This window comes from Pseudopipra pipra, chromosome 1 (assembly GCF_036250125.1).
Source record: "Pseudopipra pipra isolate bDixPip1 chromosome 1, bDixPip1.hap1, whole genome shotgun sequence".
Lineage (NCBI taxonomy): Eukaryota > Metazoa > Chordata > Aves > Passeriformes > Pipridae > Pseudopipra > Pseudopipra pipra.
In genome coordinates this window covers 99,317,425-99,332,760 of record NC_087549.1, presented here as the reverse complement: position 1 = coordinate 99,332,760, position 15,336 = coordinate 99,317,425, and the positions used below count along the sequence as shown (strand labels likewise).

Sequence of the window (15,336 nt, the reverse complement as noted above, 5' to 3'; positions counted from 1 at the left end):
TTTCTGTCTCTCTCTATTAGTGTAAGAATTCACTCCTAAAGTGACAACACAGACTTAGTAACAGCCATTCAGAGTGTCACATTAATAACAAAATAACTCCACAGCTTGACAGATATGGAAATAAAGCATAGAACTTATGATACATGTCCATATGCATCTTAATAACTAAACTGTCTCCTACATCTCTCTTGACAAGAAAGATCATGACAATCTTCTCCCGCTGCATGCCTATGCTCACGTGAACTTCTCCATTCACACATCACCAAGTGATAGGCATGGAAGTTCTCTCAAAGAAGGCAAGCCGGACTGCTGAGACATGATTTGCAATCCTTGGCAGAGACACAGCCTTTCAAACCTCTCATTAATAGCCATACAGATCTCCAAGAACTCTGCAAGCACCTTCCCGGCCAGCAAAATTCAAAAGTCCCCAACATGGACCTTACCAATTGTTTAGAGGAATCTGATTTTACTGAAATCAACCAGCTGAGTTTACTACAAAGATTTTGCGCTGCACTCTTGATCTATTGCAAAATTTTAGTACAACATTGGGCTCCTGACTGTTGGAGGAAATTTTTGCACCATCATGGGACTAAACTTTTCTCAAGCCATCAGTAACTTAGAAAACCTAGAAAACAAAAAAAAAACAAAACAAAGAAACAAACAAAAACCAAAGAAAACCACCAAAACCAACAAAACAAAGAAACAAACAAACAAAAACCCCACACAAGCAAAAAAAAAAAGATGCTCTGAAGGCCAGGAACTGCATTTTAATTTTACCCCTGCAAACGCACTGGTATCAATATCATTCTTTCAGTATAGAACAGTTCAGAAGATCAAAAACAGCCTTATGAATCCAAACAAGCCCTTCTAGAAAACCTCTGCTTTATCCAAATCCCATGTGTTTTGAGAGCAAGTTGCACCCGTAGAGGTATGTTTCACAGTTGCTACGCTGTTTTAATGTGTCAGCCCTAATACTTGAACTGCACACTTCCCTCATCTACCAGTCAGGAACAGAGTCAGACCTTTTCTAGTATTTTGAAGGGGCCGAGGTGATTTTTTGATGGAACAAGACAAGACTGGAACTGGAAATTTCATACGAATTGCATGAAGAAAAAGAAACACACTAAATAAAAATCCTTTCAAGGGCTGAGTTGGATTTAATTTAGTATCTGAATCCACCAAAAGCTGGCAGATTAGGAGATGAGCTCTCCCCACAGCCTTTAAAACAGTCATGCAGAGGATTTTTCAGTGATATCTTCCACTGGGTTTTATTTCTTTCTGTATAGACTCCTATCCCACTGAGATAGTTATAAAAAAGAATTCCAGAAAGAGGCTGTTAATTTCACTTGAGGTTTAATAAATTAATCTTCCCCAAAATAACTTTTTTCATATCTTGCAGGATTTTAAGCTTTATAGCAGTGATATTTGAAAAGCACTGAATTTAATATTACAATGACACATTGTGGTGGTCTTTTTATGACTGCTGAAATAAGCTTTTTGGGCTGCAGGCATTTTATTTGTACTATCCCCAGAAGAATAAAAGCTTTTTTATGATCATGGAAAAAAACAGTTTATATTACTTCTTAGTCAACATTTTACTATTAAACATGAAGTCTTCTCTCGTTTCTTACCTATAGTACCCATCTATTGATTTAACATTCAAATGAAAGTCACTCTGGGGAACAAAGTAACAGAAGGACTGTGGTAAAATGCAGTTTACTAAAGTATTACAATTCCAAACACCATATTTTTTTATTAACTTATTCTGAAGGTGCTGTTCTGATATTATTTGAATATATTCTCTCTTCTGTCCTTTTGTCAGGCATGAGATTAGCTGCTGGCAACACTTCTGTTCCCATTGCTCCTTCAAAGACTATACTGCAGTATAAAACAAGCTCTTACAAGTTAGCCTACTGGTAAAATTAAGCCCTTCTTCACACTACATAAAAAACAATATTATGGATCAAACAGTTCCTGACAAACCTTAAAACTAATCAAGATATTCATATCCACAGCTCATCCAAATTAGGAACCTCTAGGTCACACCGCTGCCTCTAGCACATACCCAGTCCCCACTTGGTGACTAATGAGACCTTCTTAATCCTTCTAGGAACTGTGACAACCACAGAAAAAGTGAAATTTGGACCTAAGATGCCTACAAAGAACCTGACATGGTTCTTTGACATATAATCCCTGTATATGCCCACTAGGAAAGCCAAATGAGAAAAAGGGTGGTAGCAGCTGTATTTAAATATGGTTGAAGGTAGCTTAGTTCTGCTTTCAGGGCAAACAGGGCTTCGGTTTAAACCCAGACACTCAGAAGCTTCAGGAGGACCGAAACCAAGAACAAAGACAGCCTGAGTGCATCCCTCGCCTCTGGAAACAAATCAGCATATTCATATTTTCCACTTGAAAACAGACTAATTTACACTTTTCCTAACAAAGTAGTGCTTTCTGATGGGCTTTTTTGCAGAGGAAGTGGAATATATGCCCTAAATGCTGAAATATTGTTCCAGATCTTCAGCAAAACCATTAAGTTTTCTAAGATATTGCTTTAAATGTGTTTGTCTTTGCCAATCAAATTTCTTAGGGAATTCAATGTCAAGTATCACATTTATGTCACAGTTCAGAGATTGCTACTGTTTGTAATCACAGAATGGTTTGTATCGAAAGGAACCTTAGAGAACATCGAGTCCAACTTCCCTGCCATGGGCCAGGTTACTCAAAGCCCTGTCCAGCCCTGCCTTGAACACTTCCAGGGACAGCTGCTCTAGGCAACTTGTTCCACTGCTTCACAACCCTCATAGTGAAGAATTTGTTCCTTGTATCTAATCTAAACCTTCTCTCTTTCAGTTTAAAGCCATTACCACTTGTCCCATCATTACATGTGCCAGCTTTCCTGTAGACTCCTCTCAGGTACTGTAAGGGGGCTATAATGTCTCTGGACCCTTCTCTTCTTCAGGCTGAACAACCCCAACTCTCTCAGCCTGTCTTCATAAGAGATGTGCTCCATCCCTCTGTTCATCTTCATGGCCCCTTCTGGTGCTCAAGCAAGTCTACATCCATCTAATATTGGGGGATGTAGAGCTGGACATAGTATTTCAGGTGGGGTCTCACAATGGGCTCTCCTGTTTAGGACATTGATTGATACAGTCCTTTGGGAGTCAGCCCTGAGGGGTAAAGGAGTCCAGGAAAGCTGGATGTGCTTTAAAAAGGAACTGTTAAATATTCAGGCTGTTCCCATGTGTAGAAAGACAAGTTGTCAAGGAAAAAGACCAGCCTGGTTAAACACAGAACTTAGGCTGGAACTTGGGGAAAAAACAAGAGAATCTACCACCTCTGGAAGGAGGGACTATAACAATGTTGTGAGGTCATGTAGAAAGATTAGAAGGGTCAAAGCCCAATTAGAACTTGATTTGGCTGCTACAGTTAAAGACAACAAAAAAAGTTTCTATAAATACACTGGAAGAAAAAGGAAGGTTAATCATTTGTTGAATGCAGAGGCTAGTATAGTGACAGGGGAAAGGCAAAGGTACTCAATGCCTTCTTTTCCTCAGTCTTATCAAGACCAGTTGTCCTCAGAATACCCAGCTCCCTGAGCTGGAAGTTTGTGACAAAAGGAGATTGTTAGTGACCTGTTCTGCCAATTAGACACTCATAAGTCTATTGGCCCTGATGGGATCCACCCTAGAGTAATGAGGGCACTGGCGAAAGAACTTGCCAAACCACTTTCAGTCATCTACCAGCAGTCCTGGTGTCCTGGATTCAGCTAGGATAGAGTTAATTTCGTCTCAGTAGCTGTTACAGGGCTCTGTTTTGAATTCTGAATGAGAATGGTGTTGATAACACACTTATGTTTTCTGGTGGTTTGCTAAGGCATGTTTATCTTAAGTCAAAGACTTTTTTTTTTTTTGGCTTGTCTCATGTTTTGCCAGTGAGGAGGTATGCAAAGGAAACTGGGAGGGAGCATAGCAGGGACAGGTGAACCAAAATAACCAAAGGGATATTTTGGGATACCATATGACATCATGCTCAGTATATAAAGTGAGGGGAAGAAGAAGGGGGATGTTTGGAGCGATGGCATTTGTCTTCCCAAGTAAACATTACGTGATGGGGCCCTAATCTCCTGGAGATGGCTGAACACCTGCCTGCCCATGGGAAGAAGTGAATTAATTCCTTGTTTTGCTTTGATTCTGTGTGTGGCTTTTGCTTTCCCCATTAAACTGTCTTTATCTCAGTGTGCGAGTTTTCTAGCTTTTACCCTTCCAATTTTCTCCCTGATCTCACTGCATGGTGCTTGATTGCTCACTGTGGTTAAACCAAGACACCCGGTTTTACTGCAGAAGTTCCAGCTGACTGGAAATTAGTAAATGTAACATCCACCTACAAGAAGGGTTGAAAGGGTGATATAGAGAACTACAGGCCTGTCAGCATAACCTCAGTTTTGGGCAAGGTTATGGAAGAGCTCATCCTGAGCACTACTTGTGAGACACCGAATCTCACTAGATTATGGGTCAAATCAACCAATCTGTGTTGGGGGAGGGGCCAAGTCAGAATCCTCATGGTCAGGCCTGCGGCCTCACTGAAGCCATGTGGCAGAGCTGCCAATCAAACAGATCTGCCTCATAGCCCACCCACATCACACCCCCCGGGAGCCTCTGATTGGCTACACCACCCCTCAATCTGGCCTAGAAGGCACTGAGTGGTCAGTGAACTGGACGTCCTGCCTGGAGGGCCAGATCACATAAATAGAGGGGAAGAGGGTCTTCTCTTTCTCTTCTCTGGCTGTCACCATGTGAAGGATTCTTGGCAGTAACTATTCTTCTCTTATTCTAATCTCTTTATGCCTTCTCTCCTCTCTCTCTTTACTCCTGTTCCTTCTTTTAATCTCTCCTTTCTTTCTTAATTTCTTTTGGCAAACAGATTTTACTAAGTTTTGTGAGGGTTGTGGTGTGCTGGGTGCTTTAGTGAAATGCTTCTGCCTTGGTTGTACGTTACTCCTGTCAAACTTTTGCAAAAATGCATATTTTCTCACTACATTAAAAGAAATCTCTTCAGAAAAAGTGTGTGGTTTTTTCTCTTTATGCGATCTCAAGGTGTTAAAGAACCAAAGACTCTTCAAGAGTTTTGTAGGAACTCTTAGAGTCTTGAATATAAAAGTAATACTCCCAGTTAAGCTTTAGGGACTGGGATGTTAACATGGTAAATGCAGGACAATCAGGGGATCAAGCCCAGCCAACACGGATTTATGAAAGGCAGGCCCTGCTTGGCCAACCTGATCTCTTTCTACAACAAAGTGACCTGCTTAGACTACATCCACAGCCTTTCCTTCCTCTACTATCTAGACTTCAGTAAAGCATTTGAACAGAATCCCACAGCATCTTCCTGGGAAAACTGGCTTCTTGTGGCTTGGATAGGTGGATTCTTTCATGAGTAAAAAACTGGCTAGATGGCTGGGCCCAGAGAGTTGTGGTGAATGGAGCTAAATCCAGTTGGTGGCTGGTCACCAGTGGTGTCCCCCAGGACTCACTACTGAAGCAGGTCCTGTTTAACATCTTTGTTCATGATCTGGACATGGGGATTGAGTGTACCCTCAGGAAATTTGCAGATGACACTAAATGGAGTGGGAGTGCTGATCTGTTCGAGGGTAGGAAGGTTCTACAGAGAGACCTGGACAGACTCAATCAGTGGGCTAAGGACAACTGTGTGAGGTTCAACAAGGCAAAGTCCCGGGTCCTGCACTTGGGTTGCAGCAATGCCAGGCAGCACTACAGGTGGGGGGTGGAGTGGCACAAGAGCTGTTCAGCAGAAAGGGACCTGGGTGTGCTGGTTGACAGCCGACTCAATATGAGCCAGCAGTGTGCCCAGGTGGCCAAGAAGGTCAGTGGCATCCTGGCCTGTATCAAGAATAGTGTAACCACTAGGACTAAGGAAGTAATCATCCCCCTGTACTTAGCACTGGTGAGGCTGCACCTGAAGTCACTTGGTCTGTTCAGCCTGGAGAAGAGGAGACTGAGAGAAGACCTCATCGCAGTCTGCAACTTCCTTGTGAGGGGAAGAGGGGCAAACACTGATCTCTTCTCTGTGGTGACCAGTGACAGGACCAAGGACCTGAAGTTGTATCAGGGGAGGTTTAGGTTGGATATCAGAAAAAGATTCTTCACCCAGCGGGTGGCTGGGCACTGGAACAAGCTCCCCAGGGAAGTGGTCACAGCACCAAGCCTGACAGAGTTCAAGAAGCATTTTGATGATACTCTAAGGCACATGGTGTCATTCTTGGGGATGGTTCTCTGCAAGGCTAAGGGTTGGGCTCGATGATTTTTGTGGGTCCCTTCCAACTCAGCATATTCTATGATTCCATGATTCTACATTCAGTTCTTGGCTTCTCACTTTAAAAACAACATTGAAGTGATGGAGCATGTCTAGTGAAGGGCAACAAGGCTCATGAAGGGTCTAGAAAATGTGCCATATGAGGAACAGCTGAAGGAGCTGGGTTTATTTAGTCTTTAGAAGAGGAGGCTCAGGAGGACCTCACTGCTCTCTACAACTACCTGAAAACAGGTGGTAGTGAGGTGGGAACTAGTCTCTTCTACCATACCTGCAATGAGAGGACTAGAGGAAATGGCCGTAAGCTGAGACGGGAAATTCAGATTAGATATTAGAAAAAGTTTTTTCACTTAGGGTGGTCAGGCATTGGAATAGGTTGCCCAGGGATGTGGTGGAATTACCATCCCTGAAGGTGTTTAAAAGGTGTTTGGAGCTGCCACTAGGTGATATGGTTTAGTGATTTAGGGGTTACAGTAGTAGTGCTGGGTTGACAGTCAGACTTCATGATATTAAAGGTCTCTTCCAACCTTGGTGATTCTATGAGAGTAGCATGAGGAACAACTACACTGAGAATGAAGGGATTTATTATGTATTTAGCAATTCAACATTATAAGCCCAGCTACTGGGAAGAAGGTTAAAGTCCATTTTCCCTCCTCTCCTCGTGCAATGCTTAAAGCACTGCAGAGGCACCAGCAGATGCCAGTGATGCCAGTACTACTGTAATAGCTAGAAACAAAGGTTTTATTTTTCTGCATAAAAGGAACCAAAATCAAAACAAAAAATATCTCCAAGCTGCTGTAAACTAGCACATCCCTACTGAAACTCACAAAGCTCTTTGGATATATACCTCTGCATTCTTCAGTGTCCTCAGACACAACATCTAATCCTAGTGTTGAAAAGGGCTTCTCTGTTCTTGAGAAATCAGGAAGCAATTGAAGCCACTTCGTGAAGTTTCAAGAGTTGTAGCTAGCAGATGGGAGTTCAAGTCCCACAGCTAGGGTTCCAAGTGCTAAAAGAAGAACACCACAACAAAACCACCACTGCCCTTACCTCCCTAGAGAAACCATCAGCTTGAAAAGCAACCAAGCAATCTTGAAACCATGTGTTTTGAAATAGTGTCTCCAAGCTCTGCTGCCAACAGTGAACTGTCATGGCTCTCACCTAATCTTAACTGATAAGTTTTGCAGAGCAGAAAGTCTCAATTTTAGCAAAATTATTAGCAATCACTGGAGACTGGAAGGTGGACTCATATGTAACTCTCTAGCAGCCAAAAGCAAAAGCCCTATTAGATATCCTTAAAGGGACTGAAGCTGTTCCAGTTTGATTCATTTATGATGTTGTTAAAACTCTGAAGCAGGTTTGTTTCTGGGAGGCCTCTTCTGCAAGGAAATCGTCTAGTAGTACCTTTGCCCAACAACGGCTTATTCAGAAAGCTTTCCTCAAAGCTTACTAATAACAAATCACTAAAAGATTCTTTTTGTAAGCTGTGACTAAACTTAAATTGATATCTAATAGGTCATGTGTAAAAGGCAACATTTATTTCATAAATCTCTGGTTAGAGACACCCAAAGATTTTGCCACAGATGACTTACTGCCCTATGAGACAACTTACCACACTCCCTTAAACCTGAGAAAACACTGTAGGTCCACTGACTTGTTTCTCATATAAATTACTGCACAGAATCATTACACCATTAATACGTATATGTCAAGTAAAAACATTTCAGTACAGTACATTCAATACATTAGTATTTTAGCTCATTCTTAAACAGTTAAAGCAAAAGGAACTTGTATATGGCGTAACAACCACTGCCTCACACTGCTATGCTTACAAATCAACCAGGCTGCCCTGACTAAGAAACCACATCTTGGAGAGATACAAAGAGAAAAGGAGAAGCAAACCATTCCTCTCCACTCCAGAGACAAATTCAGTATCTTGTCTGGTTTTCAGAGCAACATATGATTCATGTTGCAACAGACACCTCGCTTCAGCCTCACAAATATCTGTCCTTCCCTGCTGTCCAAAAGACCTCCCTATACCTTGAAAGTATACATTCCATGCCCAAACCTCCAGAGGCCAGCCATCCTGCAGGACAGAACAGGCTCCCAGGTAAGTGGTCACAGCACCAAACCTGACAGAGTTCAAGAGGAACATACTCTCAGACACATGGTGTGACTCTTAGGGATGGTCCTGTGCAGGGCCTGAGTTGGACTCAATGATCCTTGTGGGTGCCTTCCAAACTCAGCATATTCTGTGATTCCGTGACAGAACAGTACCAGGCTCGTGGCAAAAAAAGCCCTCACTAGACTTGCTTAAACAGAAAACACACTACATTAGGGGCATCTGAAAAGAGCCTCAACTTAACCACCCCTTTGCAGCAGCCTTTGGGTTTCCATTCCCTTCAAACCAAGCAGGCCGAGATGGAGTGAAAATTAAAAGAGCCCCCCATTCCTGGCCCTCTAGAAAAGCCAAATATTGCAAGAGGTGATGGATAGTGTTTTGTCCACGAAGTCATTGTGAGTAACACACCAGCTGGGGCACGGGGGGTGAGAAGGTACCAGAGTTGTCACAGATGAAGTCCTACCAAGGAGGTGTCTAACACCATGCCTAGCACTTCAGACTATTTAAATCATCACAACCCTTCCCATTTAAGGAGAGGTATCACAATCAAATTACTAGGTATCTGGATATCTGTATGCTGCAGACTACAACTCCTCAGGCATCTTCAACCAGCATCACGCCCTCTCTCACTACCTCTGTAAGACTGCTCTGGTAGCACTGCTGTGCCTTGTAACTAATTTCTGTGTGATATGGCTATCAGTGTAGTAGTGGCAGAGGAGAAAGGTGGCTTCTCAAGCAGTATTTGACCTCTCCAGGCTGAAGCATCTTATTTAAGATTTAATTAAGAGGGTTGTGCACATGTGATCGTTCTTCTTACACATATAAGCATGCATAAAGACAGACAAGAAAAAAAACACAAAACATGATGCCAAAACTCAGTTTGCAAACAGTTGTGTGTGTGTGTGTATACATGAACTAAAAGCCTCCAAAAAATAACGGGGAATGCAAAATCTTCTACAGAACACATTTCAGTTTCCATCTTGGGATCAAGAATTCTGCAGAAAAAATCTCTCTCCTCTTTAGGCAAAGAAGTCTTGACACAAAGAAGAAGAGACATGTTTGTTACACTCACGCTGACAAAGAGGGCTATACTGAAAAACAGCCTGAGATTTAACTATTACGCATCTAAAATAAGTCTTCAAGTTTTTCTAACTTTTCAAAAGGTAGAAGAGATCAGAGCTTGTACTAACTGCAAGAGAGATCCCAAACAACAATGCTGCTGAACAATTACCTATGAACTCCAGGTGGAATCCAAATCAGCATGCTCCTTAACTCCATATTAGACAGAAATTCAAGAAATCTTAATAGTACAGCATGGCACAGATTTAAAAATTAGAAGGCTTGTTTTGTGTGGCTCTTCTATTTGGAAGGCTTACAAAACAGATGTTACCTGCTTTGATTAAGTTCCTTCACACAACAGGCTTCCTGGAGTGATGCCTTGAAAGAAATACATATTCATGCATATCTCATAGATTGCTTGGAGTCCCTCACAAGTTTTGGATATGCTTTGCAATATATTCCGTCGTTTCTCACACAAAATAGCACTCAAAGAGCAACTCAGGTTTAACTTGGACCTATTTGTTTTCAGTTATTAGCCTACTCTTCCTTCATTTTGTTGCTTCTGATGTTTCCAAGCCTCCTTGTTTCCTTCTCCCCAGTCTTTCCCTTGAGGGCTAAAATTTTAATAACACAAGCATGTAAGGCTGAAGAAAAGTAAACAAACACAAACAGTTCTGAACTTAGAAAGGTATGTAGCTTAACACAGTAATGCTCCTCTTTTCCTTGGCCGAAAACTGATGGACAAATAAATGGTTTGCTGCCAGTAAAGGATCTTATTGCTGGTAGATAGTATTTTACATACCAAGAATCTGAAAAAGACACCAGATATTGCTTCTAAATAAGCTAGCAGACTCTACAGCTTTTTCTGCTCTGCAGTGCCAAGTTCTTTAAGCACAGGTACTTTTTTTTTACTCAGGAGGCAATGTCCAGTCATTTCATGGCAAGTCAGGCTAAATGTACAATCCAATCAATGGAAGATGAATTTCCTGCCATTACAAATGCTATTCCAGTTGTATTCCAGTTGTGCCTTCTCTGCCTATTTTGTTCTTATTAATCATGTCAGTGTCAGAAACTATGTACATTTATAGTGGGGGAAAAGTCTTCTCTATATTGCATCAAAACCAGAATTCAATTAAGTACCATTCAGGCTACAACAAAACTTTTCTAGTATAACACCCAAAGTAACTAGCATCTCAGTAACTGCCTATATCTTAAAATGCTACATTAACGACATTTCTACATTCCAACTTGAAAATGTTTGTTCAATTTAAGAAGCAGTTCAATTTAAAGAAGTAAATTGACATTTTGCTAAGATTAAGTCACTGTATTTATGGAGAACAGGTGTGGAAACTCCTGGGAGATTCTGAACGTACCAGCAAGAAAGAAAAAATAAAGTACTACAATAATTTTGACATTTGGAGGAAATTGGAAGAGACAACAAAAAAAGTACTACTTACAAGCCTCGGAGACGAAGCCAGATTTTCTCTATTTGCTCTGGCTGCAGATATTTCAGAGAGTTGCTCTCAAATTCTTCGATTTCCTTAGTCGGTGACTCCATAGCTGCAGGTTACCTCTTTGGTTAAAGCTCTAAGAGGGCGGCTGCTGCCACTACGCATGCACAGGCTCCACCTTCAACACTGCCCGGGAGCAGCTAACATTTCTGGCAGACACTGTCCCCCCGCTGGCAAGTGGTGCTGCGGGGGCAAGCTGCGAGCGTGCAGGTGTACGTGCGGGGCAGCTGTGCCAACATGCAACCATCCTCGGGCTGACCGAGAGAATCAAAGGCTCATCTCCAGATTGCAAACCCACACGGATTTTTTTTCCCTTGTTTTTTGTTTTGTTTTTTTTATTACAATAAGCCAAGGATACAATCCATAATACCAGTTGAGGGATCCGTATCAAGGGAAGAGGGGAAGAAAATCCCTTGCTGACAAGTGAGCTGTCTGTAGGGGCAGCTATGGGGAGTCGGGCAGCTGCAGGAGTAACCAGGACTGCGGCGCTGCCTGCCGCCGTGATCGTGACAGCACACAGCCCCTCCGCTCTAGTCTCCGTCAGGTCAGCCTCGCCCTCCCCGCCCTAGCATTATTTCTTTTCCATTTACCAGCAGCGCTGCCGACAGTCTTAAAACCTGACAACTGAGGAAAGAGTCGTCTGTCAACATAGCCCAAGAACTGCTTTCCTCTCTGTCTCCCTCTTTGCCTCCTTCTCTCTTGTGCTCTGATTAAAAACCCAAGCAAGCCAAAGCATTAAATAAAAAAAAAAGTAAATTACGGAAAGTGAGCAACCCACTTCTGGTAAACAGCCATCTACTTCATTGCAGTCAGTTTGCTTTGCTGAGTGACACACAGCAGGGGCTGTAAGGCTTCAACTGAGGCAAAATCCAGTTTTAAAAGTGAACAAATTAGTAAAGTGCCATTGCTTAAAGCCCCACGGAATACAGCAGGGGAAGTTAGTACACTGAAGAGTCAACAAGCCCAACACATTAGTCACAGATGTATCGGTGTCTTTCAATAATGGGTTTGTACAGTGGAGGTTAAAATAGGATGCCTGCCTCTGGGTCCCCTGGAACACCCTGGATACGTCAGGGACCAAGGTATGGGACATGCCTCTCTACACCTGCAGTGTTCATGCTCTGGGCAGCAGGAAGAAGAGGAATTTACTTCATTGCACCAACCCAATCAATCATCTCTCAGACTCTGCCAAGATCCCTGCATGCCTCTCTTTAGTTAAGGTTATTGATGTGGTGCTCTCAGCCAAAGCCAGCAGAGCAGAGGGAAAATAACTGTCAAAATGTCTTTATGCATTTCGTTACATTTTGCAAAAGTTGTCATCTGAGACACAGAGCCTGCAGCAAAGGAATTAGCACCTCACGCAATCACCTCTTCCTTGCCATGACATTTGCCTGCAACGCCCTAGCGTCCAGGGCAGGTCTCTGAAGTACTTGATGTTGCTTTTCAGAAAGCTGGTTGTATATGACTATTTTCTTTCTCATTGCTAAGTGCTATTGTATCAGCCATCACTCCAAGCAGTTTAAATCCTTTCCCAGGAGTAGTTCTTAAGGAGTTACCAGTTACAGTGCTGCTGCAATTGTTAACCATCTTCAGCTCTCTGCAGTTGAGTGAGATTCTCAAATATAACCAGCAACTAGCTGAGTCAAGTTGGTACACATTCAGAGAAAAGAGGCGAGTTTTGAGGGGTAAAAGCATGAATAATTCCTTAGATGGTCCTGTTTCCCCTGTGCATTACAAAGGACAACCCAGTACATTTGCTCCAGGAATGTCTTTTGAATGATACAAAGACCTGCACAAGCAGTCATAGCAAGCCATTTTCTGACAAGAGTGAAGATGCATAGGCATACTGTCTGCTTGCATTCCTCCTGTAGTGATGATTGAACGCAGCACTATTCTTCACTGCTAGTACTACTTTCCATTACACTGATGCCCACTGCTAAATGTGGTGCACACATCAGTGATTTTTGGTGGTGAGTAAAGCATTTACAAAATATATCTTTCTTTCCACTCATTTGATTTTAAGGTACAGAGGAAATAAAACGGGAAAATGGGAAAGCAAAGTATTGGTATCACCATTTTGAGCTCAAGTTTGGGATTCCCTTGCTTCTTTAAGTCCTGTTGGTCTGATTTTGTGATAGCTGCCAGCAAGATAGCAAACACCAGGACAGTGTGACAGTAAAATGTTATGAAATTATGAACTTGTGCCATAAGTATCTGACATTAATATATATCATCTTGCTTGCCTTGTCCTTAAACTGATGGGTCACCTCATAGTGACAGAGTAACTTCCAAGGGGATGAAGTTTATAGGTCAAGTAAGCAGCACTGCTTCAGTTCTCGCACTCATGTTGCTGCACTGAGGCAACAAGTGGCAGGCAAGACCAGCTCTGAAAGGCACGAATGGCACCATCTGGTTCACTCCATTTTAAGTGATTCACTATCATGTCTGTCATTTGATGAATGCAGCAGTAAGTCACCTCCTGGTGGATTAGCGATGTCTTCAAAGCAGAGGGGAGTTCAGATGAGCAAAAGTCCACCTGGCCGGCAGAAACGTCTGTTGTCCAGCCTCCGGCAGGCGAAGGCCATGCTGGGAGCACAGACAGCACTGTGTATGTACCACTGCATGCCCCGATGTATGGCTGGAGCAGCACTACACAAACTTTAACCCACTGTGCTGTATCCTCCCACAGCTGGCCCTCAGGAGATACAGGAGGGATCCAGGACACCGCTGTTGCTTTCAAACAAGGTCTAGCTCAAGTGAGAGACTGGATTTCCCTCTGCCGCTCTGTTACCTGGCACAAGGTTCAGGGCAGGATGGCTTCTTCCTGATCCCTGGAAGCAGCTTTCATGCTTCTTCCACTTGCCTGTGGGAGAGGACCTGGGACACCCATCTCAGATGGCTTTTGCACGCTCCCTTCTAAGGGCACTAGGTCAGCTATGTCAGTGACAGCAAGGGATGAAGAGTAACATGGAGGTCCCAGGCAGGCCAACAGCTCGTCCTACACTGGCTGCCTCCTTCATTACAGCACATAGATTTGGGCAAATGGGGGCTTCACGCTCTTTACCTCTACTTCCTCAGTCCAGGACCATAGTGGCATTCATGTTAAAAGCCTATAGACTGAGCCCTGTGCAGGAAGGGTTTTAATTTCTTCCAGTTCTACATGACTGCTAATGTAGGAAGACACTGCTGACATGCAGCAGAGAGGTGTTTTAAAAGGCAGCCAAGGAGAGTAGGATCCACGATGCACCTCCATGAGGGCAGGTATCATTGCCAAACAGTCAAAATACCAGGGCGTGCAGGAGTAGGTCTGTCTTTCTCAGGGTGGTTGTACAAGTATTTCATACGTGAGCCCAAGGCAGAATGGTCAGAGCCACCTCTGACATACCACGTGGTAAATTAGGCTCTGTCCCCAGGTTAAACTCCTCAGCGGCAAACTTCCTTAAAGGCCCCTATAGTTCTTTTATTTTTTAAGCAAAGACTAGAAAAACAGTGGGAAAGTTCAGAGACCTCCTTACTTTCACTAGAGTCAAGTAGGTATAGTGGTAACATTTAAAAGGCCCGCTGAAAGGCATCCAAAAATGATTCCTAGACAGCCTGTTTGACAGAAACAGCACTTCAAGTGAGCATGAGCGAACTGAAGCAATAATTTCAGACAGCAAGTTTTCTGAAGTCTTTGCTGTACCGCAGCAGAAACAACTAAGCTACCCCATGCTGAAGGGATCGCATGAGGCACTGAAGAGTATTGACATGTTGCCTATTGCTATTCCTACATATTGCCTATGTGAACATGCATTTTCTCCCATTAATTAATCTCATTTGACAGAATGAAACCTTCAAACACTGGAACAAGTTCTATAATTAGTATGACTACTAAATATTCATGTGTCTGTCCACGCATAAATAACCCAGACTATATTTTATTCTCTTACCACTAATGCCTCCGACAAAAATGCAGCGGAGTATTTGTCTTTGTTTTATTATTGTACATCTGAGTCAGATCTCTGAACTTCAGTTATGGCAGTGTAATGAGTCTGCCGGTACAATATTCCAAAATATTATGATAATGCTATATTCAAACAGTTGTAAAACACTGACATTTCTGCTAATTCTGGTAATGTCAAAATAAGTTGGGTGGATTTTCCTCAGTCTTTATCCTAACAGGAAAAAATGGTTCTTGCTCCTTTTCAGTTAAGAAACAATTTTTTTGTTGTTGTTTGGAAGGAAGTTGGGAGAAGGGAGAGCAGCTCAGCTGTATCACAGGATTTCATTTTTCCTATTTATTGTTCATGTTGAAGTATATGTGAGTGATGGGGAAAT

At 42.6% G+C, this 15,336-nt stretch overlaps 1 protein-coding gene across 13 annotated transcripts in view; it reads right to left on the bottom strand.

Annotated features, from left to right (window-relative positions):
* PDE1C (phosphodiesterase 1C) overlaps positions 1 to 15,336 on the bottom strand; it is a 358,417-nt gene that overhangs the window by 195,601 nt on the left and 147,480 nt on the right. For 2 of the 13 annotated variants that reach the window (XM_064667384.1, XM_064667404.1), the window contains exon 1: positions 10,966 to 11,462. The exons of 9 other annotated variants lie outside the window; for them this stretch is intronic. In XM_064667384.1, coding sequence (XP_064523454.1) covers positions 10,966 to 11,066 — 101 coding nt within the window. In that variant the 5' untranslated portion in view covers positions 11,067 to 11,462. Of the gene's footprint in view, positions 1 to 10,965; positions 11,463 to 15,336 lie in introns of those variants that run through there. 2 more of the 13 variants (XM_064667378.1, XM_064667394.1) reach the window with 1 other exon arrangement.